The sequence below is a fragment of the Martes martes genome (genome assembly GCF_963455335.1).
Source record: "Martes martes genome assembly, chromosome: 3".
In the NCBI taxonomy this organism is placed as follows: domain Eukaryota; kingdom Metazoa; phylum Chordata; class Mammalia; order Carnivora; family Mustelidae; genus Martes; species Martes martes.
In genome coordinates this window covers 184,859,715-184,881,117 of record NC_137890.1, presented here as the reverse complement: position 1 = coordinate 184,881,117, position 21,403 = coordinate 184,859,715, and the positions used below count along the sequence as shown (strand labels likewise).

General features: G+C 44.9%; 1 protein-coding gene across 2 annotated transcripts in view; it reads right to left on the bottom strand.

Annotated features, from left to right (window-relative positions):
* The window catches only part of SATB2 (SATB homeobox 2), a gene marked incomplete at both ends in the record, with an annotated part of 184,687 nt that extends 167,452 nt beyond the window's left edge, over window positions 1–17,235 (bottom strand). The window contains 2 exons of one of the 2 annotated variants that reach the window (XM_080799168.1): window positions 12,572–12,799; window positions 17,169–17,235. In XM_080799168.1, the coding sequence (XP_080655294.1) occupies window positions 12,572–12,740 (169 nt within the window). Of the gene's footprint in view, window positions 1–12,550; window positions 12,800–17,168 lie in introns of those variants that run through there. The other variant, XM_080799167.1, reaches the window with a different exon arrangement.
* Window positions 17,236–21,403: the final 4,168 nt, after the last annotated feature.

Below are 21,403 nucleotides of genomic sequence, written 5' to 3'. Positions count from 1 at the left end.
TTCTTCTGTCTGTCATAATGTAAAATATTATTTTAGAGGTCTCTGAGAAGATAACTTCTCATAGTGTTCAAGTGAAATGTAGGTGCTGCCTGCCCTCATTCTCACTATCCTCTCTGGAAAATCTATTTGCAACTTGGAGTCCCAAAAGTCAGAAATAGAGTCAATAAAAACTATCTTTGTACCAACATTCGCTTTATCATCTCCAGTTTTGAGATTTGCCTCAATGTTATTCTATCTAATTTAACAATTAAAATTAAAAAATCCTTGATTGATTTCTCCAGTGTAGTGTTAAGGAAAGGTTAACTGTACCGAGGTTCACTAGCAAGAAATTAATAAAGGAATCAAGCACTCAGCTCTCAATAAGACAAGACTACCCAGATTTCTAGTGGGAATATTTCATAGCACAAGCATGTTTTCTTTGGGGAGTTTAACTCACCAAAATTATTAAAAATTGAGATCAAACACTGGTGCAAAGCCCCAAAGGAAATCATACTAGACTGGAGAGATTTTTATCAAATAAAAACCTGAAAAGGTGAAGTTTTTATAGTAAAAAATAAAAGGTTTTCTCCTTACAAGAGGAAATCCTACTCTCTATGTTTAGGGATTAAAACAGCAAAACATGTAGGGATGTCTAATAGCTGTGTAAAAATCATCACTGTGAAGTGAATGCAAATTTCACAAAGCCGAGTTTAGATAAGCAGCCATCACCACTACAAGCCACTCTCGTTCTGGTACCCAAAAATGCCTCCCCCCCGGTAGGTAATAGCAAGCAAGCCCTTGAAGGGGCTGACACTAGAAGAAAAAGGAAAGAACAAGGAGAGAGCAGGAAAGTCAAAATCATAGTGTGTATTCTGCAGTTCCCTAAGGGTACACCGAGATCTCTGGATTGCAATACGTAGGATATTATTATTGTGACTGAGACGAAGTTAATAAAACCCAGCATACAGACTGGGGAAACTCGGGTCCCCACTGATGGATACTTCCCAGAAAAGATATTTTAAGTATATATGTACCTGTGAAATTTACAGCAATTACTTAAAATAAGAAAAAGAGAACAGAGAAAACTCATTATTATTTTTTACTGTATGATTCTTTAGACGTCCCCTTTGTAATGTATGTAATTTCCAAGGGAATGTTAAATTTAATATTTAGAAAAACCTAAAGAGATCACTTAAGCTACAGCACATAAATCCACTGAAAATCTTATTTTCATCCTTAATGTTATCCAAAGGATACCATCCAGCCATAGGAGGAATGTTATTCCCCTTTTAACTACCTTTGAAAATTGTCACCGAAGCCTAAGTGATTTATTTGTCTCCTGGGGGGGGGGGGAGAGAAGGATGAAAAATCTTCATCGGGAAGATAATACAAGTTTCTACCTTCATTAAGGCAAAAGACCCTCGAAGAATACCGCAACCGCACCTTTTTAAATCTGGGGTAATCTCAGATATGAAACAACTCAATCTCAAAGATTCCACCTCTAGATTCCCTGGATTCCGGATTTCTTTAACTCTCAAATTAACTTCTGAGCCCCCAAATCAAGCATATCAATGTAGTTTCACCCCCAAAGGGCCAGTTTCAACACAGATCTAATCTCACACACTCAACACAAAACAACAGAAAAGACAAGACTAAGACTCTTTCTCAAACTCCGCATTCAATGAGAAAGGGTTCCTTTTGGGGTGAACTGAGGTTCAGATGTGTGGGTGAGCTCCAGTGTGACCGCGGTGCCTTGCCCGGCACGGAGAAAGTGGCCCCTTCCTCTTCTCGCCATCGCTGCCTGCATCTCAGCAGAGATGATGGAAGAAACTATACCTCGCAGTTTTCATGCACATAAATGCAACTCTTTATTTTGTTAAGAGAAGTAGGATTGACAAAGGGATATGTTTTCAAAGAGGGAGCCTGTGTTTATTACATATCTGAGAGGCCGGCGGCAAGAGAGACTTGGTGAGTTGTATCAAAGAGAGAAGAGAGCTGCACCTCGGGTAAAGAGAACTGTCTCCCTCAAACTTGCTTTCAAGCTATACATCAATCTTCAATATAATTATGTTTGACAGAATATAAGCTCTTGGCAGTTAACTTGTTTACAATAAATGTTTAGTTTGGGTACACGGACTGTATTTCAGTTTTATAAATATCAAACACAAACCTACAACAGTCCCATTATGGGGCTGAGAATTATTCTGCTATAAATCTTTTTATTGGGGGGCCAAGGGAATTACTTTGCAGCTTGTTTTCCACTAACCACTCGGAACAGTGTGAAAAGAGGTACATTTATACCCCGACCCTGTGCTAATTGGAATTCTATACATTTCCATGGGAGAGCTTACAGTATCAATCCTGAACACGCAGGTCGCCTCCCTCCCACCCACGGTTTTGCCATGGTGGCAAAAAAAATACACGTGCAACAATGGTTATTACCAAAGTCACAGCATTTTCGCACGGCTCTTATTCTCAAAGTCTCCTGGAAGCTAATGGCCATTTGTAACAGCAATGGCAGGTCTTCAATAGTAAGCTCTAGTTTTTTTTGGGGGGGGGGGGGTTAATAAGTTAGCTATAAAAATGTGCTTAAGGCTCAAACTTACTATATGAACATGCCTGTAAATAGAGTGAGTCTTGCTGAATGTTACCTGGAGATTCATTTGAAAAGGGGAAAAAAAAAAAGGGATCACCTTAGTTACTCTTGTAAAGTACCTTTACCTGGGTCTTAAATGTGTGTAACTTACTTTGAGAGCATAATATGCTCTTCTTATACCCCTCAATAATAAAACATGTTAAGTCTAATACGACACCTGCCACCCCTCTAGCACAAAATCTTATCTGAACAGAGACTGAGAAGCTGAACACTGCACAAAGCCTCAGAGTACCCTGGCCTAGCCCCACTCTGCTCCGTGAGCACTTTTCTCCTGGCATGCACCCTCACTAGTGTTTGGAATGCCTTCTGGTTTTCAGAGGATGACAATTCACCAGTGCAGGGCTGGTTCCCTCACTTGTTTTTAATTTCACAATTATCTTGTAATCACATATCTGCATAATATTTCAACTCCAACATAGTAGTAACATACAGAAAAGATCATTCTTAATTTTCCAAAATACTACTGGGGTACTGTCACTTTATTATTTAATAGTGAGATCCCAACTTCCTTCCCTCCGATCAAGGTTATAATTTCAGGTGATGTAAAATAATTTTTTGTCTCTCACCTTCTAATAAAGAAGATAAGAAATCGATTTGTAAGTTTCATGGGTCATCAAATTTGATTTTATTCAAAATTTTACCACATGAATTTCATACATGAGAGACAGAAGAAAAATATTTTCATTGCATTATCAGCCTCACAGGTCTTGTTAATATCAAAAGCACAAGTTTACAATGTGAACTAATGGAAAATTGTTAAATTCACCTAAAATAATCAATCCTTTTTTTTCCCCCTCTTAATTTAAATAAGCCCTTTTAAGACCCTGACTATTTAACTGCTATTTACTTGGGGAAGGGGAGACATGGAGAAGGTGACTGCATGAAAAGAAAAAAAAAAAACAAAAACACTTTTTTTAATTGTACAACAAAAATTCCCTCCAAGGCAAAATGACATTATGCCAAGTTCCACCCAGAATTAATGTTTATGTTTAAATTATAAAGTCCAGAAAAAAACGGAACCACTAATAGACCCTTAAAGCTCGTGGCATTCGTCACTGCTGTTAGGTTATGTAAATGTTAAAACTGAAAAACCCTTTGCTGACAGAAGTATTTTAATGAAGGTGCTATTAAGTAGACTCTCTGAACTTATTTAAAAAAAAAAAAAAAAGGCTTTTGAGCTGTTTGATATAAATTCCACTCTAACGGGGATTATCCTTGGGACAGTTCTGGGATTATGAGGCCTCGGCCAGTAAGCGTTGGCTGCCCATCTTACTCCTTTCGCTTTACTATTCTCAGAAAGATTTTTAAATATTGAACCCAAGAAAATTCTTAGCTACAGATCAAAGAAATATTGTCCTCTAACTCTGCCAACAGAGTCGAACTTTGGGCTCCAAATGTTCCGCTGGCCAACATTATTTGTGGCTTCAGTATCCCCACGACCCGCAGGCGTTAACGCCACTGGCTGGTTAGCTCCACTGTCATCCAAGTTGCCAGGGGCTCACAGTTTCTAGGAACAGAGTAAGAAATACAGCCCAGAGTGAAAGAAAACTAGCCACTGATTTTGGCTGCTGCCGGCCGGCTCACTCCAAGTTGCTGAAAGCTCCACTCCCGGCAGTGAGTTCTGGAGGCTCAGCGGTGGAAAGGATTATGGATTTAATAGTGGCTCCAAGGGCTTCCAATGGAGGCCAGAGCCTATGCATCTCAAGTGACAGTCTCTGTGACCTGAGTGACTGTCAGTGAGGTGCACACGTGGAAACTCCCCCAACCCCATGTGTGCAGAGAAGAAATAAGGGTGCTCATGATTCGCCTTCAACTCTCTCTCCCCCCTTCAGCCTGGTTATGATTCCAGAGAAGGAGCCGCAGGCCCAGTGATCACACCTAACCTTTACTGGGAAGAGTTTATAGTAAGAGAAATAGGCGTTACTTTTGTCTTCCATTTACACAGGTTTAAAAAAAAAGAGGTATTTATACCTCAGGTAGAATTTAAGAAAATTTGATTTCCTTTCTCAAACACCATATGAGGACATGAGGACAAAATCAATGAGCACTTTTAATTGTCTCCTGAGCAACCACCTCCCAGGGGCTCCTCTCCCAACTTCCCAGGGAGGATCAAGAACCAAATGGTCTCTCCCCAAGACAAATTTCAGCTAATAAACACAACAAAGTAAGCGAAAAGCATTTCAGTTATTCTGCATCCTCTCCAAGACTAAAAATTTGTACACTGTGTGACAGGTCCACCTCATTTTTCTTAATGATGTTTTTATTATTCTTTCACTCAATTAAAGCAGAAATGGATATTGCATCTTCTGACTGTATAATTGTTATTATAATCTGTTTTCGATCACTGCTTGGGAAATAGGTCCAAAACAACATAAACTCTCCACTGCCTCAGAAGGCAAGTCATTTTCTTTTACTACGACACTTAAAGAGACATTTATCATGCTGCTCTGTTAGCATCTTTGGATTATGATAAAAGAAGTTCTTGTTCCGTTAACCAAAAAAATATAATATTTTGAAAACACTGCCATTTAAGGAGTTTTGATAGGAACGCTTTTTCCTAATAAGCTATGAATTTTGCCTTTCCTTATACATACAAATAACTGGAACAAATGCAATAAAAATATGCGATTTTAATATGGGGAATAATCAAGAAATGTGAAAATCAATCATATTCAGTTATAAAAGAACTGATACACTTGCTTTCCAGCCAAATACAAAAACAAGTTAAAAAAAACTCTTTTGAAGAAAGAAAAAGATATCTCTTTTGTGAAATGTGCTGCTGGGCACATTTCAGTAACTGTGCAACCATCAGTGGGCACCAAACAGTTACTGTGGTACGAAATGCCTACTTTTTTCTAAGTGGTAGCTTGCAGTGTTTCCCCTGAACTTTTTAATCTCTGTTGTTACGTTAAATGCTATCACTTAATAACCCTCTGTGCTAAGACAGAACTCCAGTCCAATGATAAGACAACTAGTTAAGGAAAGATCCAAATTTGCCTTATACCGTGAGCAACTAAAATGGAAATCTACTTCCCCCAGAGTTTTCCTAATGTGTCATAACCACAAATAAAGAACATTCTTACTACAATACGGCTGTCATAATTTGCTGATAACTTTATTGCAAGGTTCAAATTCTTAAAATTTCTATTAAAACTCTTTTTTTTTTCATTTTAAGCATTTGCCAAACTAGTAACTACAATATTTACTAGTGTATTTTTAAAGTTTTAAAAGTACATACATCAATGAAAAATGGAAAAAATACATCCCATAAACCCCACTGCCATAATTATATATCTAAGGCACATTTATTCCGTATTAGGTCATTTTTACCTAGTTCTTAAAAAATCTATAATAAGTAAAATTTTGCAAATGGGAAGAAAAGATACAAGTTGTAGAAGACCATTTCTGATGTAGCCTTTCACTTCGTTATACTGATTTTGCCACAATTTTAAAATCACTTGCTACTAAACAGCAAAACAATCTTGCTAATTGAAAACAAAAAAATTATACAGATAGAGTTCCATGCTTTTGAAAACTCCAGCATGGAACATTTTTACATAAACACTGTGTAGTGTGAGGTGCTCATAGGGTTTATTTCATGTAAAAGAAGAAAATAAATGTTTGGCTGATCACTGACAATAAGGGAACCAATGTGACTTCAGAAAATGGAAAAGAACACACTATAGAGGCTACGTCTGTGCTTTTTTGGAAATCTGTAAGTACTCAACTGGCTTTTGTTTTAACTCATACCTCAATTCCACTCAGGGCCGTCTACTTGGACTTTGAAATATCTATCACATTACCCGTAAGTTGTAGGATGATGAATCCTTTGTATATAAAAATCCATTTTTAACACATAGACATTTTCAAACCTCTATCGCACTTTAAAATAAAAGGAATTCACAACTCTCTTTACTGGCACCCTAAATTAATGCTGGAGAGCAGTGGTGATTGGAAGTGAGAAAGGCCCCATATAATCAAAGTCAGCACAGGGAAATCACTCATTTTAAAATCACTATAAAGAAAAGAATGGAAGCTAAAAGGCAAACTCTCTTTATTTTTCGGGCTAAGCATAAAGGTCTTCTACTTGAAACTATTTTCACTTCTTTCTTTCTTTCTTTCTTTCTTTCAAAATAATGAGTTAAAATGTATGGGTTAGATCCAATATTTCACTGCTGTTCTTATTCTTGGGGGGGTGGGGGGGGGACGGTACTGCCAAAGCTTCTGAAGAGTTTGGGCTGCTAATTTTCCGTTCACAAAATCTAAATTCCCCTTATGCATCTCACACAACTCATGAAATAATATGAAACAGTATTATATCACTGCAAATTGAGACATTTTTATCAAAATAAAGAGCGATGATGCCAACATTTCATTTGTCATTTCCCACTTGTCACTTTTCACTGACAAACTGTTACACATACAACTTTTGTCAAATGCTCCATCTTTAAATATGTTCCAAAATGCCATTGTACCTCAGCATTCATTTAAGGATGATAACAAAAAGTACTGTTACCACACCTTAGTCACATAGGTTTTTTAAAAAGCCTACTTATTAGATAAAAGAATATAAAGGACTTTTTATTAATTTACAGGCTATGTAGGATAAAGTTTGGCTTTCTGAAATAAGACAAATTATGAGTATATTTTATGCACCTAATGTGAGATTATTAGTTATAAGAAACTTTTTTAATGGTGAAGAAATGGGTCATTTTTATCTCAGCAGAAACCTAAACACTCTAAAAAGACCTAAAAAAATAATACAATTTGGAATTCATCTAGCCCTGTTAATGTCTTTTTTATATATGCATAGAGTCTCCACACTGAATTCTCTTTTAAAAAAATAAATAAAGGTTTTAAACTATTAAAGTAGAACCACCGAACTTGACAGCTTATCAGATATACCAAATAATTACCCTGTCTTGCTTAGAATAAAACTGACTTCCATACTCTTAAAATAACTCGAATTCATATCCCTACATCTTTAATAAATGACAATAAGTCTGTTTATATATACATAAATATAATAATATATATATAAGATATCTAAGATGTACAGACTGATTCTACTAGTCACAACCCCCTGGGAAAGGATTATATTGCTTATTTTCTACAGGGGTTAAAAAACAGATGCCTGAAGGGACATCTATGTATTCCAACACACATACACACACATTTCACTGCAGATGATCTTGAATATATAATGGTCAGTGGGTTTCTGTTGATGGAACACAAGGCTTCCAAAATTACTTGAAACATCAAATTATGCTCAGGACTTTGAGGGGCGGATACCCTATGTTCTGTTTAATGTGTATGTTCCATTGCATATATTTTTTTAACCAAGTATATCTTTATTTTAATAACAGGCCAAGGACTAAAAAACACTTTAGAGAAGGGCTATTTTTCTACCTCAGCAAAACTACAGAGGACATGCTAGATTGTTGGATGACCCCAAAGCCTAAGTTCATTCTATTTAAAAGATCTTAAACCCTTAAAAAAAAAAAAAAGAAAGAAAGAAAGAAAGAAAGAATGTAAGAGAGAAACACAAACTTTTCTCTTTTGAAATAATAACATTGAGTCCTCCCTATAAGTATGATGGGGTTCATCCTTGGCTAAAATGAATTTAATGAATTCTTGTCATTTTACCCAGGTTGACAATATGTTTCTAAATTTCCAAGTATTTTATACATTTTAATATGTCAATATGATTATTCTTTCATATCTGCATTCCTTTCAAAAAGTAAAATGTCTCCCTACAACTGCTAATATGGTGACTGCACCTGACCTGAACTGCATTTCTTTTAATCTAAAAGGAAATGTTCCACATGTATACAATTAAACTAACTGTTGTTGTAGACAATGTTCAGCTCTAAATGAGGCCCTGCCCAACAATCGTGATCACATTTGCTTCCCTATTTGAATACATCAGTGTGTATTGCATAATGATTTTTTTTTCCCCTTCTAACAAGACAGTTATGTTCTTCAAAGGGCTGCCTATTAGCAAGAAGAATAGGCCTACTTTGGGTCAACTAGTTTATAAGATAACTTTAACAGGCAATTTCTCAACAAAATTGAATCATTATTTTACAAACAAATTCTTAAAAAAAAAAAAAGCAAACTTTTTTCAAAAACAGCAAATATCCCTAAAAGATATTCCCAGTTTTCAAACATTTTCTCCTAAAATATAGAACATTTAACACCAAAAAATTATCAAAATTCATAGGAAAATGAAAAATATCAAAAAGATTTCTGATGTTTAATGCCTCCCATCAGCAAATACACCATCTGGTATACTCAAGCGCTGTTCATTCAGTTTAAATAAAGCTGTCTGAAAGTTCTTCTTTAAGCCAAACATTTAAAAATGAAAATGCTTGTGTTAACAATGAATGAAGCACAGTAATTTATTGCTGTTAAAGCACAACTGGCCAGAGCCTTTCAGCAGTCCAGGAGGAAAGCAGAATGCCTTGCTTCCTCTGGAAATTTGACTGGCATCACTTTCATTTTAGGGTGTATGTTTTGTGGCTGAAGCATCACACACAGCAGAACATTTTAGGTACTTATGTTAATGGTGGTAAAAGGGATCATCTGATTCTTATTTTCGTCATCCTTAATAATCTTCTCTTTTTCTAAATCTTCAAATAGATCTGTAAGTTTTAATCAACAATTTCACAAATATAAATTTCCCCACCATTAATCATCCTTTCTCAAAATCCTTATGGAGTGAATTACTAGCTGAGAGGGGACGCCAATTCTAGTAAGTGAATGTTACCCAGCAGGGATATAAAGCTGTCAACACCACGGTGCTCTTGCTTGCTCTAAACTCTCTCCCAGCCTTCATATGTTTTTTAAAGAGATATTAGCCTTTTTTTTTTCCTGGGGACCTTCTATAAAAGCTGACTGTCATACACATCTGAGCACTTATTTTATTACACACATGCTTTAAAACACACTACTTAGATAAGAACAAAAACATCCTAGAAAGTGTTGTAAAGACAAAGCAAAACTGATCTACTTTCTAATTGTCTTCTAAAGCTAACCACATTGTAAACAACACACTAACTTTTAAGTCCCCTATTAAAACCCAACCTTGAAGACTGTGATAGTGTATCTACCATCTCAACTAGTTAAATCCAGACACTAAAATAATTTCTTTTTTTTTTCTTAACAAACACATTCTCATCAAAAACATACCAAACTGTCTCTCTAAAAATGTGAAATAATGGAAACAGAATTTACTATTGCAACCAATGTATTTAGAAACATTTATTCACCTCACTGCTTATCAAAAATAGTAAGATAAATTGCCATGTTATTGGGCAACCAATTAACTTAATGATCTCCCCTATTTTTAGGGGGAAAGCTTTTAAGAAAAAGAATCACTAAAGATTAACGAATACACCCTCCCAAATTTTGAGCTCTATTTTTAAAACATAAATTATTATAACCATCTTTACAACACTGACAAGATTATAATGTATCTGAAAATGGCAATAAATGATAGTTATAAATGTTCTGTAGTTGTCTATGCTTATTATATTGCTTTATAAAGAAATTTTAAACAAAGAAAGGAGGGGAGAGAAATATAATCCATTTTATATTTACTCTATGTTCCAAAAAGTCTTTCAATTACAAAGAACTGCTAACTAGAAATGTATTTTAAACATTCTTTTAAAATTTAAAAAGTGTATTTTTTAAAAGGCTTTGCTATTCTCTAATCTATATACATTATTAAAAGTTATAAAGAAATGGAATTAATTCCATCTCAAGGTACATTAGGAAACTATATAAACTTAAACCCCAAAACCAATATTAACATTCAATGAAAAACTTTACACTATCAAAATATTATGTTCTAAGTTGTTATAAAGTTTTCTAAATTAAAATCATTCCAAATAATCTATTATGCTATATAGACCAAAATCCTCCTTTAAAAAAATATTGTAAAACCCAACACATGTAAACTCTTTTAACCACTTCATTATTAAGTATTATACATAGTACTTATTGAGACAAACTAATGACATCTATTTTCAGTTTGGAAAGCAACTAATAAGACCTTTGATATTACTAAACTAAAGTTCAGCAAAAATGACTAAAGCAGCTTGTTGAAACAAACCCATTATTCCTCCTGAAGGCTTAATTTTGCTTTATATCAAATTTATAATAAGTGGTCAATTGTAAATCATAGTCTCAGAAAACAAGAAACGCAACCACTATTTTACACAAAAGGTATCCCTGGTCAACGAAATTGATGTGCTATGGGGAAAAAAAAAAAAAAAACACTTGTTTTAAGAAATCACAGTTGTTAACAATCGTGTTCTAAAATGTAATTTAGTGGATTTTAGTAGGTCTTCCGAAAGAAACCAAAATTTTCAAGTCCTATGCGCACAAGGCCACTTGGAGAACACATCTCCTCCAAAGATTTCCCAGTTTTTCAATCAAATAGTATCAGCGCTTATACCACCTTACACTTGCTTCTATCATATTTGCTATCTATTTCTCTTTCATATATGCAGACACTTAAAGATGTTACAAGAAGTCTGAAGTTATTGTTCTAGTGTCAAGATAACACATAATACCACTTTTAAAAAGTGGGTTGCACTATCATGCTTTCTTTTGCTTCATTAAAGTATATCTTTAAGTCCGCAATATTTTAGAAGATATGTAAGCCACAATGTATAGCCAAATAATTTTTTAAAGCTTTAAAAACTGTGAGAATGAGTGCTTCTGGAGGGAGATGAATAAGATAAGGAACTAAGGCAAACCATTCTGAATGTCTACCATGAAGAAATAATAATAGCAAACCAAGTAAAAATAGAAACATGTTATTTTATAAAACGTCTGCTTTAACTCTTTAAAAGGGCATAGACATTTAGACTTAAGTCTGTACTTTGAAATACATACTATGGCTATTTAGAACATGGGGTTGGAGCTTATCATTAAGTTTTGCCATGGTTTTGCATCATTTCAGGCAGGCCAATATAAAGAATTATGTTAAATAAGCTACTGCTGAAAATATTAGGGGGGGAAAAGAACCTCTAAAAGCAAAAAAAGATTTAAACTAATGATTGATCTCAAACACAAAAAACTGCATGCCATGTCGAATGGTGCATTTTATATGTAGAAAACAACCAAGCAAATGGCATAAGCCTCAAAATATTTTAATAATGTTTACAATATGTATATTTTGTAATTTTTTTTCCCAATCGCTTTAAAAGGAAGTGGTGTTTAAATAGTAAAACCTACAAAAGCTTTTCTTTAAATAATATTAAAGTCTTGGGAAGGTAAACCAGCATGTAGCCATTAAGACTACTTTGCTATTTTTACCTGTTGTGCTATGACACACATATGTAACAAAGTTACAAACGCATTTGACTTGAAACTTCATAGAAAACGGTGACCTTAAAACCTCTAAGGGCCTGACAGATTCATAATGATTCCTTATTTCCCACTTGCAATGTGGCAGGAAATATTCCCAGTTGTTACTAATTTCTCTCGAAGCACTGTCCTAACGACAAAGTAACGCCAACACTCGTGCTCCTGTGCATTAGAAACTAGTCCACGAAAGCGATCGCACCTAAACTTCATCTCTACAACAGATACTCTGAGGCAAAGCAAAAGAGTTAAATCACTAAAAAGCTCTCTAGGAAAAGCTAGAAACAGTTAGCTGGCTGTGACATAAACCTGCCAACACCTCAGCACACAGTGGCAAAGTGCCCAAAAAATGCCACCCTCTGGGTAAACCACTTTCTTGTTTTAACTCTAGATGAAGCTACCAGTTGCAGATGAGAGGCGACGGGGGCATTATTTGGCAACCTGGAATTCACTTCCTGTAATCCTACACCGCGACAGCGCCTAATCAACCTGAACCCTGACACCCGGGCCATTATCGCCGGGCCGCGGGGCTGCGCGCGCCTCCCCGCTCCGGGCTGTTACCTCCCACGGCCTTGGCCACGGCGCCGTTGGGCCTCCCGCGGGCTCCCATGGGGCTGCCGTTCTGCTCCAGCCGGGCCACCTTCACCGGGGGAGGCCCCTTGACGTCGGGGCTGCCGCTCCGCCGGTCGGGGCTGTCCCGCAGACACGGGCTCTCGCTCCGCCGCTCCATGCTGCTCCGACTCGGAGACAAAGTTCCCACCGGCAGGTCGCAATAAAACGCGCAGGGACCTAGGGAGGGGGCGGGGGGTAGGGAAGGGGGAGGGAAAAAAAAAAGAGGGAAAACCGCTCACACACGTGATAGACGTTCAGGCCAGTGGCAGAGCGCTGCACCACAGCCGCACAAACTTCCTCCCACGCTGCCTGAGGGGCCCGAGCCGGCAAGCGGGTCCCCACCTTACACTGGGCGGCCCCAAGGAAGCTCGAGGAGCTGCGACACTGCCCAGTCCTTCTCCAGGAGTCAGCTCTCGGCGACGGCCACCAGGCCGGCGCCCAGGGGCGCCCAGAAGTGGCCCGTTCATTGGGACAGGGTTGGCATAAGCCGATCTCGGATGAGACAGCCTCGCCGTGTGGGGGTCAGGGTTGCGGAAGAAGTGAACTTCATAAAAAGACATGTCACCCACTCGAGGAGGGCGTGGGGGATGCACCCAAGTCCGTGAGAAACCGAATTAACCACATGAGGAATGTACTGTGAATGGCGGGGCAGGAGCCAAAGGCCTGGCATAAGGACTCCTTGAATCCCCGCTTTTACCTCTAGCGAGCAAGTCTTGAGACACAAACACACTTTGCACAAAACCAACCCCAATTCCACACTAAGGAGCGTCCAAAAACGTTTCGAGGTATTCACCAGAATACTCTCCGTAATCACCTTCGCCACAATGGCGGGGGCTACAATCGTTATTATTTTGGAACGTCCTCATGTTCTTCCGATCTTAAGTGATTTTTTAAAAAGCTCTTCAGCATAAAACACAGAAGCGAAAAGCATTTAAAGCATTAGGTCAAGGAGCAGCCGATGAACCCCAATTTAAAATTTTCTCCAAAAAGTTTTCCTCTGGGTCTCTTGGCTGGCAGCGCGCTCCTCCAGGAGCCCGCGGGTCTCGGCACCCCTGGATTTTGGGGGGGCGGCGGAAGAGGAGGAAACACCTGATGAAACGGCACTCACATTGCCACTGCCATCCCCGAGAAGCAGGAACCCTGCACAGCAAAGTGCGCTAGGAATCCTCGCGGGCGCTCTCGCCAGGAGAGAAGCCGCGTGTCGAGGAGACGAGGTGGGGGTGGCAGAGGGGAGGTGAGAGGAGAGACGCGGGAGATGCACGGACCGAGCGGGAGGGCTGCGGCCGAAAATTCCGCCCGCACTCTCTCGGCTGCGCTGTCCGAGAGGGCGAGAGCTGCCGGGAGGGAACTTAGCCGGACCCGGGGCTTCCCCGAACTCCCGAGCTTGGCGTGGGAGTCTTCGCCCTGCGTACTTACTGCTCACGGTCTGTCTGTAACTTGGCTGGCTGAGGCTCTGTCCATGGAGCAAAAGTAGAGAATCCAGGGTGGAAAGTTTCTGGTGCTTTGCCTTGCGGTGTTCTCCTAGTCTTCTTTCCTCTTTACTCCTTCCCCTTTTCCTCTTTCCCAGGTCCTAACGTTTAAGGTCCTGGGTCAGGATGTCTTCTAGTGCAGAGATGGTTGTTATGATGATGATGATGGGGGGGGGGGGAAGGGGAGGAGGAGGAGGAGAGGGAAAGGAGGGTTCCTCCAAAGGGGCACCCGAGCGAGCGGGGGAGGAGACGGCGGAGGAGGGGAAAAGAGAGAAGGAGACTGAAAAAGCCTTTTCACACCTTCGGGAAGGAGACCCGTTCTGGAGAGAAAGGGCTGAGGACTGGGAGGAGGCGGAGGCGGGCCGGTGCTGCCGCTTCGCAGGTCTGCTAGTTCGCGAGGAGGCGCGGCCGGAGCCTTAGGGCCGGTGTCGCCGAGAGCCGAGAAGGCGCAGGGACCCGAGACCGCGCGCGGGAGGAAACGCGGCGGCTGCCCAAGCTGTCACCTCCAGCCTCTCCCCTCTCGGCCGCCGCCGCCAGCAGCCGGAGCCGGACTCACTGACAAGCCGCAGAGAGAGATACACTGAGAGGGAGATGATTATTAGTTGCGTTGAGTCATCAGGCAAAGTGAGTCCTTTTGGGTTGTCCTCGGTTTCCGATTTCTCCCCCTCCCCCTTTCCGTCCCCAGATCTAGCGCCTTCAAAATAATAATTTGGGGTGGGGGTAGGGGAAGTCTCTGGGTTATTTCGGGATGGGGGTTGGGGGGGAAAGATCTAAACCCAAGCCAGACTGGTCCACCGCAATGAAGGAGGAGAGCGGGGGGCGGGGAGGAGGGCTGGGGAGGTTGCGGGGGGAGGGGGGCCCCGCCTGGCAGGAAATTAAACATCAATCAATCAATCGCTGTGAGCCCGGCGACCCAAACAGCGGCGGGGCTGAGGAGGAGGCAGAGGGACTGGCGAGGGGCGGGTGGGAGGCAGGGAGGAGGGCGGAGGAGGAAGGGGAGAGTCGGCTGTAGCAGAGCGGTGCGGCGAGGACCGCGCGCGTCGGGCGGCAGAGAACCGATGGCAGAGAAGCGAGTGCCGCGCGAGGCGGTGGCCGAGGCCGGCGGGTGGGTGCGCCCGGGTGCAGGCGGGCGCCGGGGCTCGGGTCCGGTCCTCCTCCTCGTGGCGGGTCCAGGGCGCGGCCGCCTCGCCCAGCCCCGAGGCGCGCTCGTCCCGGCGCGGAGGCGGCGGCGACCAGGCAGGCGCTGGTTGCCTCGTTTCCCGGCGGAGGCGCAGACCGACGCGCAGTCGGCAACCGCGGATGCCTCGGCTCCGGGTTCTGCTAACTGCGCGGAGTACTTTCGACTTTGGAGATAGGAGGGCTATCGCCTCCCCCACCCACCGCCTCCGCCCACCACCCACCGCCTCCGCCCCTCCGAGCAACTTTTCCCGATGCCTTTGAGCTCCCCCTTCGCGCGGAGCCGGCCGTCCGGGCCCGCCGCGCTGCAGGACGCGCGGCGAAGGCCGCTTCTCCCTCAGAGCCGGCGCGGCCGTGGGTCCAGAACAATAGCCCGGGTGTCCCGAGTGGCAGGAGTACCGGCACGGCCCGCGGGGCTGCGGGTGGGACAGGAGAGGGGGCTGCGTGGGGGGCGCAGGGCGGGGGGCATCCCTGGATGACGTCCCTGGAGCGCTCGCGGCGCCGGCGACATCTCGAGCAGCTCAGCCCGGGCTGCCTGGAGGCCTTGACGCGGAGGCTGTGAGGGCGGTGGGGCTGCCTGTCCTCCAGCTGCGGGTCGGGGACTCCTGGGACCCAGGCGGCTCAGGCACTAGGCTTCGAGTACGGGCGGAGCGTGCGATGAGGACCGGGTCTCCACGTCCCGGAGGAGGCCGCGCGGGGGCGTCCACAGCAGGTCCCGCGAAGGTGTAACTGAGCCACAAACTTTTGCCGACTCCCGCGGCCGCGGCCGCCCGCAGCCCGACTCCAGCCGCGGTGCTCATTTAAGGTGGCGCAGGCACTAGCGGAGCAGGCCGAGCCCCGGCCACGCTTTTGTCCCTGAGGTCCCGCTTCGGCGCGGGACCTCCTTAAAGAAAAGCACGTGGGCAGGGGCCGCGGCCCCCGCAAGACGCCCGGGGCGCCGGCTTACACCGGCTGTGCCGACCTGGGGCGGGAAAATGAGGACGCGTCCCCGCCCGCCTTGAGGCCGGTGAAGCCCCTCTCCTGGCGGCACCTCCAGTCCCTACCGCGCACCTTGTGTCTCCTTCCTAAACCCCTGGACACGGAGAACTCCGCACCATCTCGCTGCCTGAGCCGCCGGTCCCCCTTAAGAAGTATTGGCTGTACGGCGGCGCCAGAGGGCCAAACTAAATTCGGTTTTGGGAAACGCGCTCCGGGGGTAATTCTGGAATTCTTGGGCCGGTGCACCGACAGCGGGAAGCCGCGTCAGCCTAGTGTGTCCGGAGGTAGGCCGCCGTCTACTCGCCGCACCTACCCGGTGGGCGGCGTGCACGCAGCCGTCCCCTCAGAGCGGAGGCCTGGGAGGCGAGGGAGCCTCTGGAAGAGAAAGGGTCCCAGCAACCAAACCTGCCCCGGCCTAAGTCTCAACGCCCAGATCCCGGAGAACCCCGCACCCAGGCGCCGCCCACCAAGTTCCAAAGGAGCCCGAGGCAACCCGGGAAGCGGTCGGAGCCCAGCGGAGAAAGGAAGCGAGCTCGAGAGTAGACCTTCGGGGAGCCACCCTGGGAGCTTTAGGCAGCATTTTCTTTTCCCTGTTTTTTATTCCCCAGACCCCATCTCCCCCACTTCCCAGAACGAACGGGTTAGAGAAAATGCACAAATCGAAGTCTGTGAGAACAAAGTGGCTCAAGTAAACCAACTCGTGGTGGTATAGCTAAAAGGTTTTTGGCTGCAAAGAAACAAACTGTAAGTTTGATCAACAAACTTTTTTTTTTTTTTTAATCTGTGCTTTCACGTCGGATTGGGAAGGGGGTTTTGCACAAAGCAACTACCACTGTCAAAGTTTGAGCCCGTTTTCAAAATGGGGAGAAGCGCAATTCTTATAAATATCTTAACAACGATAATAATGCTGTTTCTTTCCTTACCTTGGTGTTGAACTGCAGAATCCTCCTGCGGATCAGTGTCCAGGAACTTAGAAGAAATGGTGATATTAGGACTTCAGTACTTCTGGAAAAAAAAATGCAAATGGTTTAGCCAGGATCTTTCCTGTCTGATTCGTCACTATTATTATATCTGATGATGCGAATGGTTGGAGCGATTCAATCTTAAGTCATTAATGAGCTATTTTATAAACACCACTGTCTGAAGATCTTCATTTACATTTTGCGAAGGAGATCACTTCGCTAACCCCACATGCTTATGTCAACAGCGTAATTATGGGACTTCAGTCACACTCTTATAAACAACACAGCGGTATTGTTAATGAGTTAATATTTTATAAAGTGTAAATATTTTATTATGTTTTGAAGGGAACTATTGATTCTAAATTATTAAACCCCTGAGAAGGGTGACTTAAATAAAGTATACAATTAAGTACAATTAAATGTACATGGTGGCTAGTTTGTTTTCAGACTCTGCACCCTTTTAAATTAATTGATTTTCTCATTATTAGAGTTTCTTCTTGTCCATTTTTAATAGTGACCAAAACTATCATTTTGGGCAAAAGAACTCAAAATGTATAAACGTGCATTTAGCATGAAAGAAAATATCGGAAACTATGAGTTATTACCAGAAATATATTTTTAATATTTGCAGATTTATGTTTACTAACACATTTTACAAATTTCTTCTGATTTAAAAAAGGAGAATTCTAGAAAGTTTTGTGATATATGCGTGGTATGTTTCCCCCCCCTTGAGTTTTGTCCCTAATAAAGGCCTTTTCTGTTTCAAATTACATAAGCTTTTTACTGCACAATTTTTGTATTGACCTTATTTCAACTGAAGTAAGCAATTATTTTCACCATGTTTAATTTTGACAATAAGAAATTTGAAATAACGTTTTTATCTTTTGCTAAGACTTTCTAGTTTTTAAAACAGTAAATAAATTATAATTCAAAAGTTTTGTTTGGTTTCGTTTTATATTCCTCAAGTGGTTTATTTCCAAACATTTTTTAAAACAAAATCACACTCAAGAAAAGAATTGGTTTTAATTACGTGTTTTTTTAAATAATTTGATCGAAAATGCATTTTTAGACAGATAGTTTGCCCCAGTGCTCAAAGCATAAAGTTCACATTGGGGGACATTTTTATCCCTCGTCTTGCTTCTCACTGACGTTTCTGTGGGGAATCTAAGACTTTTTCCCCTCTCCTCCCCACCCCCAATTTTTTTCATATGTCATTTAGTCAAAGGTCGCCTGTCTTTCATAATCACACCGAGATTTGTTATTTTAAAAATCAACGGATCTTTATGCGCTGGGCTTAAATATGCATGTTTTTGCTTATTTTCATGTTCTCCCCTTTTCTCTCTGTCTCTTGTCAGGCCTTTCTTCTCCTTTTATGGCCTGCACTTTTCATGGCAACATTTCTTGATTTCTCTCTCTGGACACCGAGGTTTCTACTGTGCTACCTCTTGGCTGTGGCCAGCCCTCCTTCCCCAGTGACCGCGCAGGACGGCCCAGGCCCGACTGCCCCGGGCGTAGGGTACCGGGTGCCGGGAGTGGAACGCCGGCCCTCAGCGGGGCCATCCACACCTCTGAGGGCCCAGCATCCATCACCAGGCTTCCTGGATTTCCAGGCCGGTCGTCCAGGCACGGAGGCCCTCCCGGCGGCGCGCTGCCTCTTAGAGAACACGGGGAAGTTGCGCCGCGTTTTCCCTCCACTCTTGTACGCACAAGAAAAACTCTACGGGAATTGCCAGCGTCGAAAGCCTTCTATGGCTCCCAGGAACCCACGCAGGCCTGCCTCTCCCCCTCTCCGCGCCACCCCCCCCCCCCCAACCCGGGGCTTGCTCTGCTGGGGGCGAGAGGAGGGCGGGAGGGAATCGTTTCTTTCAAATGAAGCCCACACCAGTTCTGAAGCCAATTTCCGCCGCGGACTGTCCGGGGAGAGTTGGGCGACCAACATTTTCACGGACCGCGTAACTGCCCCAGGCATGGATTGGAAATGGATGTGCCAAGGGGACTGGGACCCGGGGCCAGAACGCCCCGAGGGGAACGCGCCTAGAAGGCGGATCAACCAGGGTGGGCTTGAGCCCTTTCCCAGACTGCCCCGGGGCTTCTGGGGACTGACCAGAGCTCAGGGGCGGGGGACACTTACTTCGTTATCCGCACGCCTTCCTCGTTGGCATCAGAGCCCGACAAATCCCAACCCGCGCCAGGCAAAGATAAATTGCTGCTGGCTCCCCCGGCCGCTCTGGGGCCTGGGCGGGGGCGGAGCGGCGAGGAAGCCGTCGGGCCGCCTAAGGTACGGGCGGTGAAGGTCCTGCTCCCATCCTCAGAGGAGCGAGCCCCTGAGGCCCGGACGGAGAGACGAGTCCCAGGGAGACGGCGGACTGGGGGTGCGTGGAGGACAACTAGTTCGCATTAGATAGTGAGCTGAGCACCCAGGAGGTCGGAGGGTCGGAAATCAGGGAACGGACAATGCAGACGCCCAGAGGGCGGGAGGGGACACGCGAAGGTCGGCCCAGGAGCCGCCTTAGGCGAGGACTGGGAGCTTCGTGCACTGGGGTCCCAAATACAGGGGGTGGGAGAAGGCGTCGGGGGTGGGCACTGCCTGCCCTGAGTACGGAAAGCGAAGGGACATGAGCTGAAGGTAAGGGAGCCTCTGGCTGAAGGTGTGGACGTGCTTTCTCCGCGGCCGCGGGCTGGGAAGGCCAGGAAGGCGGAGGGCCTGCGGGCGCAGAGCACAGCTCCCAGCGACACATGACAACGCCCCCAGGCTCTTGGATCCTTCCACTCTTTTTCGGAGTCTAGAGCTTAGTAGCTGGATCTCCTGCAGCATCGCAGGCAGAGTGACTGCCCTGCTAAACTAGTTTTCTCAAATAGAAATCGACTTTAAACGACCAGTAAGAAGGCTATGGGGGACCGAAAACGGAAAACGCCGAAGGAGCTGTCGCGGCCTCCCCGCCCCCACCCCGGAGCGGCCGGGGTTTGAGCCCGGAGTCTGGCTCCCGACCCGCTGCGTTTTCTGTCTGGAAACACCGAACAAAGAGGACGGGGTCTGTCCCATCTCTAATCCTGGGACGCGAGGTAGCGACGAAGAACCCCGCGACCTCGACTCATCCTTACGGCCCCGTCGCGTCGCCTCGGAGCCCGGGTCACCGCCCGGGTCCCGGACCGGAGATCAGGCGTCCTCTTCCGACAGCGCCACCGCGTGGGCTGCGACCGAAACCCGCTGCGCCTGTTCAGTCCGCGGCGTCCCGGACCCGGCCCTTCAGCGTCGCCCCAGTTCCGCGGGTTAAGGATGCGGCGGGGGATGGGCAGGTCCCCGGCCGGGATCGCAACCTGACCACCCTAGACAAAAACCCGCCCGGCGAGCAAAACCTCGGCGGCGTCCCAACCCCTTGTAATGAAAAGCATATCTGGAAAGGCCAGGCCACCGCGCCCCACCCGTGCCCTAAACTACAGGCAGGGCAGCCTGCCTGCTGAAATCGGCGCCCACCCGCAGCAGGGGCGCGCGGGCCCAGGTACCCCGTGCGAGGCGGCCCGAGCTCCAGCCGCTCCGGGAGCGTCCAGCGACCCTGGGCCCGCGCTGGTCTAGAACCGCGCGGGAGAGAGCGAGAAAGCCTGCTGCGGGACCCAAGGTGCCAAGCACTTACTGGGACCGAGGACGAAGCGGGGGGTCGGTCTATCTGGCGGTCCAGACCTTTCCGGAGTGGCGAGGAATACAGGGGGTTTCCTGGGCTGGTGACTCGCCTGTTCTCTCCGTCTCACGAAGCCCCACGGAAACTCTCTTAGCCCGGCCAGGCTTGACCCCCGGGTTAACTCCCGGGTGCCTGTGACATTGGTGTCCTGGGGCTCGGTTCTCCCCGGCCCCGCCGCGCCTTGCCTCGGGGCCCCGCGGCCAAGCCCAGCTGAGCTAGGCATCACCTCGAGCTGCCCCAGCGCTACGTCAGATTTGGAGAGAGCCCCCATGTCGGGCTCAGAGGACCTCAGTGGGTAGGCTGGGGCTTATTTTTAATAAATTCAACTGTTAACACGCCGCGCCCGCACACACACACACACACACACACACACACACACACACACACACATTTTGGAACTGTCAGCTACTAAAAGGGACAACGGCCCAGAAAGGTGTAAATTCACCTGGTGCCTATCCAATTACAAAACTCTTAGCCCCACACAGATCAGAAGTGAGCCCTGGAGGCCCGAGCGATCGC